At 37.6% G+C, this 17320-nt stretch overlaps 1 protein-coding gene across 1 annotated transcript in view; it reads right to left on the bottom strand.

The window, feature by feature from the left end:
- itga1 (integrin, alpha 1) overlaps positions 1–17320 on the bottom strand; it is a 165531-nt gene that overhangs the window by 15161 nt on the left and 133050 nt on the right. Inside the window, exons 21-25 of the mRNA XM_039758094.1 lie at positions 13082–13159; positions 7127–7203; positions 5898–5987; positions 2394–2496; positions 1729–1842 (exon numbers count right to left, since the gene is read on the bottom strand). Of these exons, the coding sequence (XP_039614028.1) occupies positions 1729–1842; positions 2394–2496; positions 5898–5987; positions 7127–7203; positions 13082–13159 (462 nt within the window). The remainder of the gene's footprint in view (positions 1–1728; positions 1843–2393; positions 2497–5897; positions 5988–7126; positions 7204–13081; positions 13160–17320) is intronic.

The following is a 17320-nucleotide window of genomic DNA, read 5'->3' as shown; positions in this document are numbered from 1 at the left end:
GCTACGTACAACATTTAGTTTTTTTTTGTATGAGGGCAGACACCCCATGGAAAGAAACACAGCAACCTTCGGGAAAAATGCAACACTAAGGGCATCTTATCATATAGGTGGCAACATTTCTTCCAATACAGCCCTCAGTCCCAGAAGTACCGTATATACTTGCGGAAAGGTTCTCCCGCAGATAAATCGGGTCTTGCATTTGCAGTATAATTTCTAGTATTTTATAATGTCACTCATATAAATCAAATGCAGAAAACTCACGGTATTGGTCCAAGAGTTTATGATATGCTAATGCTCACCTGAGAGAGTAACCAGGGAGCACACTGCCTTTTTTTCTATATGGGTGTGGCAATGCGCTGCATCAGCGTGTGCTTTTAACCTCTCTCTCTTTATTGTGCCTACGTAACCACACAGTAATACCCAAACTATTCTGAAGCAATGTTTTCACCGTTTTGTGTTTTTTGTATCTCTCACCATCATACTGTACACCTTTATCATAACAGCATCCCTTATCTGCGATGGAGCGTTTGATCAGAAGAAAATATTTAGCTCGTCATAAATTAATAAATGTTGAAGTTGCGGAAAAAAACTGGTAACTGCGCTGCTGTAACAGAATTGGATGTGTCTTAGAAACTGGTGCGAGATTGGAGGAGGCAAGAAGATGTAAAAAAAAAAAAAATTAAGTGTCACATTTTTGAATGGGTGTATAAGTCGGGGTCTGATTTTATGATACATTTTTCAGGTTTCAAGAACCGACTTATACGTGAGTATATACAGCCAATGTGTGGGATCATGTGGTCCTTCAATAGTATACACAGCTGGGAGCTGCCTTGAAGATGCAACTCAATAAGGATACCATAAGGGCCAGGGGTACAGGGACACTAGGAATCATGATACAAAGTTCCTTTTTATGTGTTTCTGTAAATTTAGAGTCATCACTGACCCTGGTAATAGATCTGGAGCTCGGCCTGGAAAAATCCAGAAAAGGCCAACTGAGTCCAAAGTCAGGAAGAGAGTGGGGAGAACGCTCAGCTGGCAGGTGGAAGACAGTCCAGGTTCTGAGAGAACAGAGAAAGAGAGAGCAAAAAAGAGAGAAATAGGAGGTAGCGCATGGTCTTGTACTCTGATAGTTAAGCAGGTGATCCACCTCATTGGACAGGTAGAGTACAAAACATTTTTATTCAAACCCAGAGTGCCGCAGGTTTGTTCACTATTTATGTTTTGTGTTTTCCTTTTATGTATCTAGTAATATAACATAGTTATTTAATAAATGTACAATTTTGTGCTGTTTTGGCCTTCTTCTTTTATTAATGGACACCCTTCCATCATAAGAGACATAAGGCATCAGTTTTTCAAATTGTTTTTGGGGGAACCAATCCTGGAAGAGACGCAAATCCATACTCATGCCACTCTTACTCCCAAGGGCCAATCAATGTCTGCAAAATTTGAGAAGATATCTGAGTCACTGCAGATGTAGACAAGCGACCCAAGGACAAGGTACACATTAAAACTTCACATAGATGATACCTCAGCTAGCATTCAAACTAGTGTCCACATCGAGATACAAGTACCTGGTAGGTGGAAAGTGGTAGGTCAGGTGCTGCCTGCTGCACAAACTGCTTTTAAGATATTCAACAATTTTATGAAAATCCTGGTGGTGGCTTTCTTTTAAAACATGAAATAAAAATGTAAGAGAAACTATTTATGGTCATATTTAAAATAACTTACAGGAGAAGATGACACATCTGACAGGTATAAAAGGATGTTTTTTTGAAGAGAATGATAAGGATATGTGACATTCAATGTAAGAGTTGGCATTGGTAAAACTCCGACCTTCTCAATCTGATAGAAAACAGAAAACAAAATTAGTACAACTGCAACAAATGTGTTACTTAATAAAAAAGAGTAGTTCTGTTTCTGTATTGTGAAAATAACAAATTAATGTGTTACTATTGAGCAATTAATTACTTCTCCTTTTTTAAATATCTCATTTAATTTTTCTGAAAAACTACAGGGAAATGGCCTAATGTACCATGGTTGTTCAAAAAACGTGCAAGTGACAGCACAGTATGCAGGACAATTATTCCATAATTTCTTCCAAGTCTTTGCAGTTAAGCTGAAAATTATGCATGAATTCTAAATGGCTACAAAAACTGCAAGTACTTTTCATGACAAATGTTGATGAATGTAATCTTACTTATGTGGCATGACAAACTGTGGACACAGCCTAAAGCTGTAATAAACTACATATGAATTTAAAGACTTCAATAAACACTCTATGCTGCACATACTCTCTTTTAGAATAACAGGACAAGCATTATCCGAGCTCATGAGGATTTGCAGCTTTTTCATGCATCAGTCTTTTAATAAAAAGACTAAAATGGCCTTCTTACCAAGTAAGTGACATTTACTTCATCTCCGATCAGATCTGTTGAATTGATAACATTTCGCATTCTTTCGTCTCTTTTAATCACAAAATTATAATCGTTTATGGTTCTAGAAAAGAACAAATTATCATAATCAATGAATATGACAAAAATGCTGCTTCTTTAAACTAACATAATTGCAGTAATAATGGAAACACTAATCTGTTTTTTATTCAAAGAGAAATGTCTTATATTGTCTAGAAAGCAAATTATTATCATAGTGAATTTCTGTAGACAGTACTCTGCTATTCAAATGCTATAATACAGATAATTTCCAGAGCATATGCTGAATAATACAACATACAGTTAAAGTCCATAAGTATTTGGACAGTGATACAATTTTCATAATTTTTGCTCTGTGCGCCACCACAATGGATTTGAAATGAAGCAATCAAGATGTGATTGATATGTAGACTGGCAGCTTCAATTTTCTACTTCTTTGCCTTGAAAAGCACTTGATTTTGCTTTTACTGTATATTGTGGCTCATTGTGCATCTGTACTGTCAAGCATCGTCCTATCAGTTTTGCAGCATTTGTCTGAATCTGACCAGACAGTATAGTCCTGTACACTTCAGAAATCATCCTGCAACTTTCCTTGGCAGTCATATCATCAATATGCACCATTGGCAGTCACACATACCCATGCCATAACTATGTTTAACACCATGTTTCATAAATGATGTAGTCTATAGATTATGAACTGTTCCTTCTTTTCTTCATACTATTCTCTTTCCATCCTTCTGATACATATTGATCATAATTTCATTTGTCCAAAGAAAACTGTTCCAAAACTGAATTTCTAGCAAAGTCTAAACTGTCCTTCCTATGCTTGAGGATTACCGATAGTTTGCACCTTGTAGTAAAACCTCTGTATTTACTTTCGTGAAATCAACTCTTGATTGTAGACTTTGGCAATGATAGGTCTACCACCTAGAGAGTGTTCTATCTTTGGCTAAATGTCATGGTTCTTCTTCACCAAGGAAATAATTCTGCGATCATCTAGCACAGTTGTCTTCCATGGTTGTCCAGGCTTTCTGGTGTTGCTGAGCTCACCAGTGTGTTTCTTCTCTTTAAGAATGTACCACATGGTTGATTTGACCCCTCCTGGTGTTTCTGTTATGTCTTGCATGGATTTGTTTTGTTTTCTCAGCCCAATGATGGACTGTTTTACTTGCATGGACAGCCCTTTGGACCTCATATTGAGAGTTCCAATATTTGAAATTCCACACTTGAAATCAACTGCAGACCTTCTACCTGATTAATAGTTAATGAAGTAATAAGGGACCTGCTAACAGCTGGCTATGGAACAGCTTGTCATTCAAATGTCCAAATACTTTTGAGCCCCTGAAAATGGGGGGATCATGTATAGAAATGGCTGTCATTCGTAAATGTTTCATACGATACTTTTGTTAAACCCTTTGAATTTATACTGAATGCCTACACTTCAATCATGTACAGTAGTTATTTCTTAATTTCAAATCCATTGTGGTAGAGTATAGAGCCCAAATTATGAAAATTGTGTCCACTTCTGAGATAAGCAAAAGTTGTTCAGGCTGGATACAGCAATATTGGAAACGTTGGGAAGTTAAATATGTTTTTCTTCATACCGGATGGTGTGATGACTACTTTAGGACTGAATAGTTATGTTAGTGAAACAATTGCGTATACACAACAACATGTAAGTAAATTTGCAATGTAAGGTTTGTTATATAATTTATGTACAATGGGTTTTTCCAGATTCTAGAAATTTGTTGATTTAAAAAAATAATCTAAAGTGATATTAAATAAACATGTTACAATATTATTTATTTTATACAGAGATTTCAAACAAAATACACTTGCGCTACTGGATATCCTAGAGCTCTTATGAATCTAAAAATGGCTTTGATCATAAACTACATAATTTTGTGCCAAAAAATTGATGTTACAGTTGAACCTTGGATTGCGAGCATAATTTTTCCGGAAACGTGCTTGTAATCCAAAGCACTTGTATATCAAAGTGAATTTTCCCATAAGCAATAATGGAAACTCAGATGATTCGTTCCACAACCCAAAAATGTTCATATAATAAAGATTAATAAAAAATATAAAGTACAAATACATAAAACAAATTAACCTGCACTTTACCTTTGAAAAGAATCATGGCTGGTGTGAGGGAGACGAGAGAGGAGGAGGAGGGTTATTGTGTAGGTCGGCTTTCACTCTGACTAACGGAATCCATGCTATCTGTTGGCTCACTGGAATCTTTTTCTTTTTTTTGTGACTTTAACAAGGAAACCTATCCAATGACAGTTGCTTTTGCCTGAAGAGTCACTACACTTGGTCACAAAATAAAAAAAATGCTTTATGCACTGTAAGGTTTCTAAACTCTTTTGGGATTCCACCCAACCAGACGACATGTGGAAGAGCATCCTAAAGCAACTGCAGGCTCCCAGCGCTGTAGCAGTTTGCCGTAAAAGCGAATCCGAAAAGGTTGCAGACATGTTATAAGCGCCTGCCATTGAAAGGTGATGCAAGTAACATAATAAATGCACAGGGCACAGGATTACTTGGACACTAACCTGGCCCTGACCCTCCCTGACTGCTGTGTCTGTGTATGGTTAGTGGCAGATCCCGCTACAATAAATATCCGTGCTGTTCCTGTTTCAAGCTGGAGAAAGCTGATGTTGCTAAAGTACTGAGACTCAGATTTGTGTTTTGGGGTGCAAGACAGGGACTTACACGTTACAACACACACCCGTGATCACAATGCTATAGTAAACAGTATACGCTCGTACGGATGTTGACTATATGAGTGAGGCACGCTGACTGGGACCGAGTAAGGGATACGATCACCAATAATCCCGCAAAGGGGGAGAGAAAGGGAGAGAGAGAGAGAGAGAGAAGAACCATCAACTCAGTTGTGATCACATAGCGCTCAGCAGCACTACTCGTATTGCAAGACCTCGTTCGTTTATCAAGTTAAAATTTATTAAAAATTTTAGCTCATCTTGCTAAACACTCGCAAACCAAGTTACTTGCAATCCAAGGTTTTACTGTATACATAAAACATATTTGTTAATTACAAAATTATAAAATGCTTCTGAGATTAAGTACTTTTTAGGAATTGTAGCATTATATATGTATCAAAATACATAACTTTATCAAAATATAAAGCATTTTTAGAACAATTAAACTGCTGATTAAGAAAATTATGATACAATAAAAATAATTCATAATCAATAGCATAAGTGATATTTCAAAATCCACAGAATGCAAACAATTAAATTGTTTCATCTTACATACAGTACTTTAAAGACCTTAATTATGAGTAATTTTTAGAGTTTTCTGAAAGTACCAGAAGCTTAATTTTTTTAAATAGTAGAAAGTTGCTAATTTTTTTGCCCAATTTTGACTTCCTCTGATTTGTCAACTGAAACTCCAGCTAAATTTACGGCATTTTACTATTAGGCTCCTGATAGATCTACATACCTTAGGAAATGTATTTCAGCTTCATATTTCACTGGGATTATGATGCTGTTATAATTATCAGAGTAAGTGGATTCAGGCTCCTCACTGTCACTGCAAAGAAATATCATTGTCTTAATGATGCAGCTATACATTCATTCATTTTCCAAATCTCCTTTTTTATTAACAGGACACAAAAGATTCTATCATCTACAGGCCAGAAAACAACAAGCTGGGTTTAATAGTAAGGTGAATTTTTTAGAATTGAATTACTTTTTTTTTAAGCATCGTACTTACTGTTGTGTCACTTGGTGTTACATCCAAAAGAAGTTAATTAGGAGAAAAAACAGTTCACTAATTAAGAATGAACTAATTAAGAGTTAGAAAGAAAACCTGCAGCCACTGGGCCCTTCAGGACTGGAGTTGGGGACCATTGTCCTATATAAACTGATTTTGCTTTTAAAATGTTTTGCTGGAGTGTTTTGAGGAACTCTTGTACCTCACTAAAAATGGTTTGGCAAAAATAGGAAACCTCTGACCCTACTTTGTTCAAAGACAAATTTAGAAAAAAAAGCAGTCTCTAAGCCCAGAGTAATGGCCTTTGTCCAATATACTGTTTTGCTATTGACAATCAAACTGATGATTTGTCTTACTTTGCTGAGAGGAACATGACAATCTATAGATAATGCAGACATTTTGGTTAGATTACTTTTTTTCTTTTCACTTTCTCCCTATATTTGTTGACACGATTCTACAGACATTCAAACACTAACATACCTAGACTCCAACCTATGTTCTCCTATTCTTCCTTCAAGATGGTCCAACCACCTTATGTGCACCTAAATACCTTCTTGACAACCCAATTAATATTTTGTAGTTTATCCAAAATGAAATACTGTAATTGTCCATACATGTGAGAAGAGCTTTAATTCACCACTGCCAATCCACCCAAACACTTTGGGCCAAAAAACGTCAAGCTCATTGAAAGAAAGAAAAACAGCAAGTAAACTATTAAATCTGAACCTTATATGTTGTGCACTAGAGACAGGTTTCCTACTTACGACTATAAATTAAGTACACACTTTCCTATCTCTAACACTTTCCTTCTTTTCTCACTTGCAGGTCTATTTCATATCCTGCACTAGTTTATCAGCATCCTGGTTTTGCACATATTGGCCACCATAATAGCATTAGCAGAAAACATATCAGTTCAAATAGTCATTGATGTATAACCAAGAAGTACTTATACATACCTTGTGGCATATAAATGGATTGTGATATTATCCAAGAGAGAGGAGGTGTTAAATTGAAATATAATTTCAAATGAATCCTGGTAAAAAAGAAAAAAAAATTAAACTGTGTTAACTTGGATGTGTTGTGCACTTTTGTAGCTCGACATGGAAAATTTTGGCAAAAATAAAAATAACAGTCATACACAAAATCAGTTAATATCATGAAAGCTCCTAGTGCGTAATGTTTTGTCTCCAGTGTGCTGTCCCCTTTGTTATTTTTCTTAAAACAACTAAACAGACACTAACTTTAGGTTACTTTGGGTTTATAAGAAGAAAATTATATTTGTATACATAATGCTTGCCTGTTAAGGCTAACTTAAAGAATATCATAATTGGTAGGTCTGCACATATTTTATTACTTTTTTGGATTCCATTGTTGTTTTCCTCAATTGTGTTTTTTACAAGCAAATTTCTCGCAGCCTCAAATAAGGTATGAGCGATACATTTGGTCAAATTAAACTGAAGGGTATTACCTATAATCTGATATTTCATACAATAGTGCCTTTCAAGAAATGTGATCTACATATGATGGAGAAATTTGAATTCTTGAAGGATTCTTAAAGCTAAATGTTCAGGGACATTGTGCTTCTGGAAGGGTTACCATTCTAAGTTGGTCTAAGGAAAAGGGCAAAACAATGTACAATTCACTAACAGGAAAATAAAAACAAAAGTTCACCCACAACAAAGAAAATGAGAACCACCTCTGCACCGGGCCAGGTAGTATATAAAAAAGAAAAGAAAACAAACAAACACAAAGAGTTTGGAGAGCATGTATGAGTTCGATCTAGATAGATTAGACCTTGGAAATCCGAGATGACCCATAGAAATCATAAAAATGTTACTTCATTGGAAAAATAGGAGCTAGAGATTGTGAGAGATGTTGAAGAGTAGTGGATCAATATACTGTATTTGAACTTGACTCTACTCCCAACTTACTACTTTATGAGAAGTGAGTTATCTACTGCTCTGGACTTGCTCACAATGGAAATTTTAGGAGTATGTGGAAATTCTAAAACTCTACTGAACAAGAAATACAACGCTCATTGTTTGACTGAAAACTTGCTGTTGCATGACAATATATAACTATGAATAATAGGAAGAGAGTACAACAGAAACCACAACAGGAAAATAATAACATCTTTGAACAATAACAAGAGTCATCTTGTGAGTTTTTCAGCACTTGTGTGACTGTCTCTTGCAGCTAACACTGCTTGACACATCTGGAATCTCTGAATCTGCAACTTTGGAATGTTATCCCATTTCTGCAGAAGGGCGCGACAAAGTAGCTGGCTGTTGGCAGTTATGGGGGTCACATCTCTATATGCTGCACTCCAGGGCATCCAAAAGCTGCTGTACTCAGCTAAGGTCAAGAGAGAATGCAGACAAAGACAGCACCTGGACACCACTCCTGAGGTCAGTTGTGACCATAAAAGAATGTGGTCTGATATTATCTTACTGTAGAGTTAAGTCACATTATAAGCAGAGGGCATCTGACAGGTCATCTAAAGCCAGCATCATGGAACCAGTACCTCATTATCCCATCACTGGTCTGAAATTTGCATCTGCCATTCACCAAAAGTATGCTTGCCAAATCTGAAACAATCTCTTAGATAGACCTGTCTGATGAGTTTGTGTGCTTTTGTGTGTACAGTTGATTGGATCTTGGAATGGTTAGGTGAAATCTTGCTTGACGTCAGGGCACAGTGGAGCTGCTTAATCAATAGTGTCTGGCAACCCAATCAGAAGATGTCTCAGCTTGCTACAAACCAGGAGTCCACCGCCTTGTTTTTCTGGCAATTATTGAGGCATTATAGAACAGACAGAAAAATACTATAAATGTGCCTTTTATCTCCTTGAGATGTAATCTTTGAGTTGAAGCCCTTTTTAAGTTGACCTAACCAGACATCTGAATCTTATTAGTGTGCCTAACAAGCTTTTGTGTGTTTTCCAAGTTGTAATAGCTCACTGCACAATAGGGGATAAAACAAAGTCACAACATTTTGTGTAACTACACAAGCTCTAAGTGTAGCTATCTCATTTCACAAACAGTTGCTTTTCATTTTTCCATCAGCATGCACAGATCTTTTGTTTTTCTTATATTAAAAAGTTATAATAGGAGTACCAGGCACCAGAGCAATTCAGGTCTAAGTTGCCACCTAGAAATAACACAGAGATACAAATTGGTATTGACAGTGTTTTGGGAAAATCCAATGACAGAATACACTTGTGGAGGCAAGGACAATGAGTTATAGCAGCACCATGTTTGCTTCTAGTTTTGTTGGTGACCGTAAGACCAACTGGCATACCTTGTAAACAGTATTAGCCAGCGACTCTCTGGATCAGAAGAACTGGTAGTTCAGGAAGTCCAGAGCTATGGAAAGGCAAAGATTTGGGATGTGTGTTTAAAGATCTCCTACAAAATGACTTTTGGGTGACCTCTAATAGGTTCTTGCAAACTGATGATCCAACAGGGGTGAGAGAGTTTCCCAGATATTCCTCTCAGAAAATAGAGAAAAAATAAATTTTGACTTGGGACAGTTTGAAAATACGAAATTAATACATTAAGGAAATGTTGCCATTAGTGGTGTGGGGTACAGCCCGGACACAGACAGGAAGACATGATGTTTCACCACACACACGTTCACATAAATGTATAGCTGATAAAGTGCACAAACCTAGTGCCACAGCACCAATCACCCCTTTAGTCCAGGCCTCAATACAATGCCTTTAGTCCTCTCTGGTCCGCCTCCACTCCTCTCCTTCGAGCTCTTGTCCTCCTCCACCCGACTCCAGCCATCGAATGGAGGGAGGTGGCCCCTTATATCCACACCCGGACAAGCTCCAGGTGCTTCCCGACACTCCTCCGCCGACACTCCCCTGGGTGGCGGAAGTGCCGGCTGCGCACCCGGAAGCACTCTGGGTGTCCCTGTTCCTTTTCCCCCCAGCACTTCCAGGTGTGGCGGAAGTGCTGAGGTCCAGGGCTCCGAAGACAGCGAAGCGCCTCCTGGCGGCGACCACGGGCCCCTACAGGGTTGAACTTCCAAGCTCCCTACCCGTGGTCCCCAAAGCAACCAGGGTGGTCGCCCCCACATGGTCTGGGAAAAGCGCAAGCCCTCCTCCGGTCCTCCTGGGCGTCCTGGCCGGGTCGCTTCCCCAGCCATCTCTGACAGCAGACAAAATTTCTCAGTATGCAGTCCAGAAGCATCTAATGGGATTGTGCTGGGATTGTCAGAGGGGACTGGGCAGTCTAATGGTCTGGAATCCCTACAGATTTTATTTTTTTCTCAAGCTGTCTGGAGTTGTTTTTTGTTTTTTCTGTCCACCCTGGCCATCGGACCTTACTTTTATTCTATGTTAATTAATGTTGACTTATTTTATTTTCTTACTGTGTCTTTTGTTTTTCTATTCTTCATTATGTAAAGCACTTTGAGCTACTTTTTGTATGAAAATGCACTATATAAATAAATGTTGTTGTTGTTGTTGTTGTGTACGTTGCAATTGCTGAGGACATTGCAGTTGCTGGGAAGATACAAAAAGTGAAGACTGCATGTGTGATAAGATGTAGATATGTGCTGGATAGCGATACTTCATCTTGAATAGTGAACTTTTTTACGTTTTTTGGAAAAATACGGACATTACCTGTGACTGGAACACAAGTTTTAGGCAATTTTCCGAAAGGAAAGCAGAATGTTTTAAGTGGTTCCACACTGTGCCACCTATGAATGCTTATGAAAAGTAGAATCTAATGTAAAATAAATCTCAGCTTTAAGAGAATCAAGTTAAGTCAAGTCAAGTGGCCTTATTGTCATACCATCAATACACCGTATTGCAGTATACAGTGGCACAAAATCACATTTTTCAGGACCACAGGTGCAACATATACATAAACACAGGATAACTGCAAGACAGGTAAAGAACTATACTATACTATACTATTACAACTATTAGAGTGTAATAAAAATGAATAATAACAACAACTAAAAAAATCCCTTCTGGGAAAGAAACTCTGAGCCAACCCACTTTCCTTGCTCAGCTCAGGTCTCATACATGATTTGCACGAAGACGGCTTTTTTGACTATACGCCTTATACTATGAAATGCTAATAGTTTTCATATTTGAGTGGTAAAAATTATGTCCACATTCTTGGTGTCAATTTGAATCTATTAGAATGAGTGCAGCTCTAAACAGTTGTGTCTTGCTTCCCCTCATGATTTTCATGCACAGAATATTAAAGTTCATGGCCTATTGGATGCAGCTCTGCTGCTTTTGGTTTTTTTGTTTCTTCTTTTCTCCTTTGATTTTGATCTGCTGTTTCCCAGGTGGATGGGATTTAGCATGTCAGGGTCTGGAGTTATAGCTTCCTCTAGGACGCAAGAGGATTACACTCTGAAAGCAAACCTTGAGGGAAGGAGCAAAAACATTTTGAAGTTTTGCTCATGAATCATGAAATTGAAAAACTGATTATTATTCATGTGGAATGGCACACCTGAAATGAGGAATAAAAAAATTTGAGAAATACATTGGACTTGGGTAGAGCGAAGGTTTCTCCAAATTGGGAGGACTTGGTTGAGCTTCTTTAGGCATCTAGTTATGATACTTCCTATGTATGTTATACTAAGCAGAGCCAAACTGAATACTCAGGAACAGGTCCAAGACAAGTAGAAGTAATTCTGTATTTCAGAAATTCTAAAAGTTCTTGGGAATTCCCCATTAGGAGCAGTAAATTATTGACTGTTAAATGTGGCCTGAATTGTTACCATTATAGCCTTCAAAAGGACTAATAAATAAAACATAGTATAAAATGAGAGGAAATGTATTCTGCTACAGCCCTAAAGGGTATGTATAATAATGGAGCTCTGCAGTAATTAAAATGAGGTAGTACAAAGAATATTGAGATTTTTTTCAGAATGAAAAGAATGACAAGGATACAACAATGTCCTCAAATTGACAAAGACAAAGTATATTACAATATCCATCCCTCCATTTTCTAACCCGCTGAATCCGAACACAGGGTCATGGGGGTCTGCCAGAGCCAATCCCAGCCAACACAGGGCACAAGGCAGGAACCAATCCCAGGCAGGGTGCCAACCCACTACAGGACACACACCCACACACCAAGCCCAATTTAAAATCGCCAATCCACCCAACCTGCATCTCTTTGGACTGTGGGAGAAAACCACAGCACCTGGAGGAAACCCACGCAGACACGGGGAGAACATGCAACCTCCACGCAAGGAGGACCCGGGAAGTGCACCCAGGTCTCCTTACTGCGAGGTAGCAGCACTACCCACTGCACCACAGTGCAGCCTATATTACAGTATAATATTCTATAACAAGTTATTCCAATTCAAGTGTATAGAGAACCAGAGACTATCTCAGCAGCATTGGGCACAATGCAGGAACCAACTGTGGATGAAGCACCAGTTCATCGCAGCTAATGCACACAACTTCACTTTCACAAGGCCAATAACAAGCACAACTGTTTTCATGTAGGTGGGAAACCAGAGTCTCTTGATGAAACTCAAAAAGAAAATCATTCCAAAAGTATAGAGAATATTTTATTAGCATTCTAAAACTATTCATGGACTTTTCAAAGCTGGAGCATCTTTTATAAAGTAGTAAATTATTTTCTAACAACTTTATGCTTAAAAATAATTTTGTGAATAGCTTAGTTCAATTATATTAACAATAATAATAATACATTTTATTTATATAGCACCTTTCCCATGTATATCACTTCATGTGGTTTCAGAGTTTGTCAAATAAATGTTTCTTGTTGAAAATGAAAATGAGAAGAAGCGCTAGGATTCAAGGAAAGTAAGCTAAAGGAAATGTGGCAAATGATGTAATAGTAAGGGGATGTCTTCCATCTCATCTCCTGTAAGTGAAAGAGAAAAATTAAAGAAGCTTCCATACCTTTTCATTATTTCTTAGAAATGGATATCCTACTGCACATGTTATATTATGATTGGATTCACAGTCTTTCTCTCTTGGCTGTACAAAAATAAAAAATACATAGAGAAAAAGTTAACATGCACTTACATTACATTATATTATCCATCCATCTATGTTCTTAACGTATTTGATGCTTTTCAGGGTAAATTGGAGCCTGAAAGATTTTGGACAGGGGCTAAGCCTATTCAGTGTGCCAGCCCTGCACTGCACTGCACACTCATTCACAAACCTTCACAGAAGACCAATCCCTTTTTTCTGGCAGCAAATAATGTGCTGTGTGACAGAGCTAGTGCTGTACAAATTCTTTACAGGTATGATGAATTCAGCTGCAATCTTTCCCTTCTTTATTTCTTTTTTCCATTCTTTCAATGTACATAAATAGAGACATCAGACAGTCAATCCCCTTTTCTATTTGAGAGGTTCAAAACCACTCTTATTTCTTGTTCATGGTATTTGAATTAAATGCATCACACTTCTGGGTGTGAGCTCATTGGCTCTAAGGTCTTGCTTATGCAGAGCTCAGCCCAATGATTTAAGACTGTTTGACTTTGTCAGGGTGAGTTGCAGAATGGTTGGACTGAGTTGCTGGGAGATGTGTATCTTGACTGCCCCTGAATTGTTAAGATTATATAAATAAAGTCCATCCATTTTCTAACCCGCTGAATCCAAATACAGGGTCACGGGGGTCTGCTGGAGCCAATCCCAGCCAACACAGGGCAGGAACCAATCCTGGGCAGGGTGCCAACCCACTGCAGGACACACACAAACACACCAAGCACACACTAGGGCCAATTTAGAATCGCCAATCCACCTAACCTGCATGTCTTTGGATTGTGGGAGGAAACCAGAGCGCCCGGAGGAAACCCACGCAGACACGGGGAGAACATGCAAACTCCACGCAGGGAGGACCCGGGAAGCGAACCTGGGTCTCCTAACTGCGAGGCAGCAGCGCTACCACTGCGCCACCGTGCCGCCCATAAATAAAGTCTGAAACTTAAAATCATGGGGAAAATCATACCATTTGACAGGGCCTTTAGATAACATTTCTGTTAAAATCAAGATGTGTTTGCATTGTGTTGGAAAAGTAGGATAAATGCAGGTGTGTTTCTGGACTGCAAATTTGGTGAACTCCTTTTAACCTTATGATCCATATCTTTACAGCTCAATTCTGCTCTTTGCTACAACGAACTGAACATTTGTAATGTCCCTTTAATCTCTGTCACTTGACTGAATCAAAGTGATCTGTCAGGACTTTCATGGAACAGTCATAACAGGAACGACAATTAAAAAAAGATCTTATGTGAGCTTTCAATGCCAGTGCTACATCGGTTTAGTCTTCTTCTGCTTAGTAAATGGCTCAGGTCAATTATAATTAGGACTACAAGAATTTGTTAAGTGTACTTATCAACCAGCTACTTTATGCATGAACTTATCTTATCCATAAGGTGGTTTTAATAATGATGTTTTAGTAAATTTGTGTTAATATGTTGTGGGTGGTTCGTTTATGATGATTTTTATTGAAATTTGGTTGTATGTTTTTATTTTTTTACATGTATGAACTTTACCAAACTTAATTCCATTAAATAGATGTTATATTGGCAAATATGTATCTGTTTATTTAAGATTTTAAACTAGTTCAGTATCAAAAATGAACAAGTATAGCGGATGCTATAGAACATGGCTGTCCAACCCTAATCCTGCAGGGCCGCTGTGGCTTCAGATTTTCATTTTTAGTGACCAGTTTCTGCTGCTAATTAACTTCTTTTACTTTATTTGTAACTAACTTGCTATTTAAGAAGCAGACCCCTTTTGTTCCTTTTTTGTTAGATTAACAGTTAAACAATAATGAGACGTTAAGTTAGCCAACACACAATTAGCAACCTATGCCCATCATACAATATTTGAAAATAAAGGTAGGTGAAGGTCTCAGTAATGTTGATCTGCTCAGGTCCATATAAAACTTTGATGGTTCTCTTAGGAAAAAGAAAATGGACTGTTTTAGAAATGTCTACTCTGGTAGAATGAGAGCGGCAGCAAGCCATGGAAGTAAATAACGGGTTTAATTAACAACAAGAATTGTCTTCTAATTAATAAACTGGATAAAGAGAAATAGGTTGGAGTTAGCGGGTCATCTGTTGGCTTACTTCACATCTCATTTTTGTTTGGCTGCCATTAAAGGAAAAAAAAATCAATGTAGAGGATGGATTTTTTAAAAATACTGCAATTAAAATGCAGCAATTGGTCCTTGATTGAAGAAATTGTCAGGAAGGAAAACAAGCAGCTACTGCTGTCTTAGGGATCAGAACTGGACACCCCGCCGTAGAACACTTTCAGGAATTACATTTTCTGTGATGGAGCTCGGCATGGTGAAAGTGGAGAAATCTTTGCCCCAAGTCCAAACCAACTGACTCGTGGACCTGACTGCATATAATGGAGCCCTTCACACCTTTCTCTTTCTCTTTAACTGGTCTTTGAGCTCTGATATTGTATGTGATGTGTACAAAGTCAGTTATTACCTCATTTCCATAGGTCAGCAAGAAAAACAGTCTGAATAAGTATAGGTCAATAACCCTGACTTACAGTAGATGTCAATTAAAAACATTCAACATTTGGTGAAGAACATTTTAATGCTTGAGGCTAAATCTTAAAGATAGATAAATGACAATAAAGAGATAAAAAAACAATTTACTTATTGTGTAAACCATATAGAGGGCACATTGCTGGTTATCTTACTCTTGTCTTGATAAGCCTGATTCTAATCTAATCTTGGAGTGCCATCTCTGGATTTGTCTTTAGCATTCAATACTGTCAGTCCATATAATAAATGTTGAACCATATATATTGTGTTTCAGATTCACATTTTTCTATGTATTTGTTTGCATACAGTTAAAAGGCATTCAGTCAAAAAAATGTGCACTTCAAGATAGTGTATCTGTTTCTTTTACTATTTACCATAAATATCAGTGGCCAGAGACAGAACAATGACAATTGTTCCATTGTCAAGTATGCAGACAACATAATGGTGATAAGAAGCGTAACCAGGGAGAATGAAAGAAACAATTTAAATCAAGTATGCCACTGTTGGAGACAGAAATCTGTATGGTCACCACTCGTAAACAAGGGAAAGTAGGTGGAAATAGTGATTGAATCTACACACTAAGATGCATGCATTAATAGTAATCTTAAAGGGATTATGAATATAAAATACCAACGCTAAATACAATTAGCACATATTTCTCCCATATAAACTAATACTTTTCAAAGTGATGATTGACCTCCGACTGTCTTTATTATTGTTGTGAAATTTAGCTTGTTATCACTATCAGCTCCATTGCCTGATTTATTGACCTGAGAAACAAAATTTAAAGAAACTGCAGTGTGTTACTAGAGAGGCAGCCAAAATGATTCAACATGGCTGGGATCACTTAATAAAAGTGATAAAAGAACATGAGAAACTGATGGCTATGGTAGTCACCCATGACATGAAGATACCCACCTTATTAATGCAAACTACTACTGTAGTTCTTTTCTCTTGGCTTTCCCAAAAAAACACAGCTTGCCTAAGTTTTAGGAATAGAGTGTCTTCATAAGTATGGTGATAAGATGCAGCTAAAAAGACACATGTAATTATGTAAATGTGACTAAATAAAAAAACCTTAAAAGTGAAATGTAGGTAAACAACTAAGATTTGATGATGCTTGAAAAGGCACTGCCTTCTGAGGCAGACCATCCATACATTTCACAATCTCTAAGGAATAGCAGGAGTCCCCCAGGTAATAACTACACTATTAAAGTCCTAACGGATGAAAACTAGAGAGTATTCAATCCTAAAGAATGTCTGTAGAAGTTTCAGGGATTCTGTGTACCCTAAAGACTGTAAGGTGATTGTGATGCATGAAATCTTGATCTGCAGTCACGTTACTGAACAAACTATTTTGTTGTGACTCCAGTATGAGATGCATAGTAGATTCTATGCTATATCAAGGCATCTTTGAGAACATTTGGTCCAAAACTCATCAAAAGAAGGAAAAGAAACTAAATTTCAGCAAGAATACGAGAAACCAATCCAAGCCAACCTTCCTTTTTTTCAAAAATCCATCTGCTAAAGGAAAGGTGAAAGCAAAAGACTAGGCTGCTAAGGAAATGTGTGGAGGGGGTTTAGAAAAAAACAATAGTTTAGCAAATGGCTTTTTTGTAACT

This window comes from Polypterus senegalus, chromosome 7 (genome assembly GCF_016835505.1).
Source record: "Polypterus senegalus isolate Bchr_013 chromosome 7, ASM1683550v1, whole genome shotgun sequence".
NCBI lineage: Eukaryota > Metazoa > Chordata > Cladistia > Polypteriformes > Polypteridae > Polypterus > Polypterus senegalus.
The sequence above is the reverse complement of the archived record's forward strand: the minus strand, read 5'-3'. Positions and strand labels throughout refer to the sequence as shown.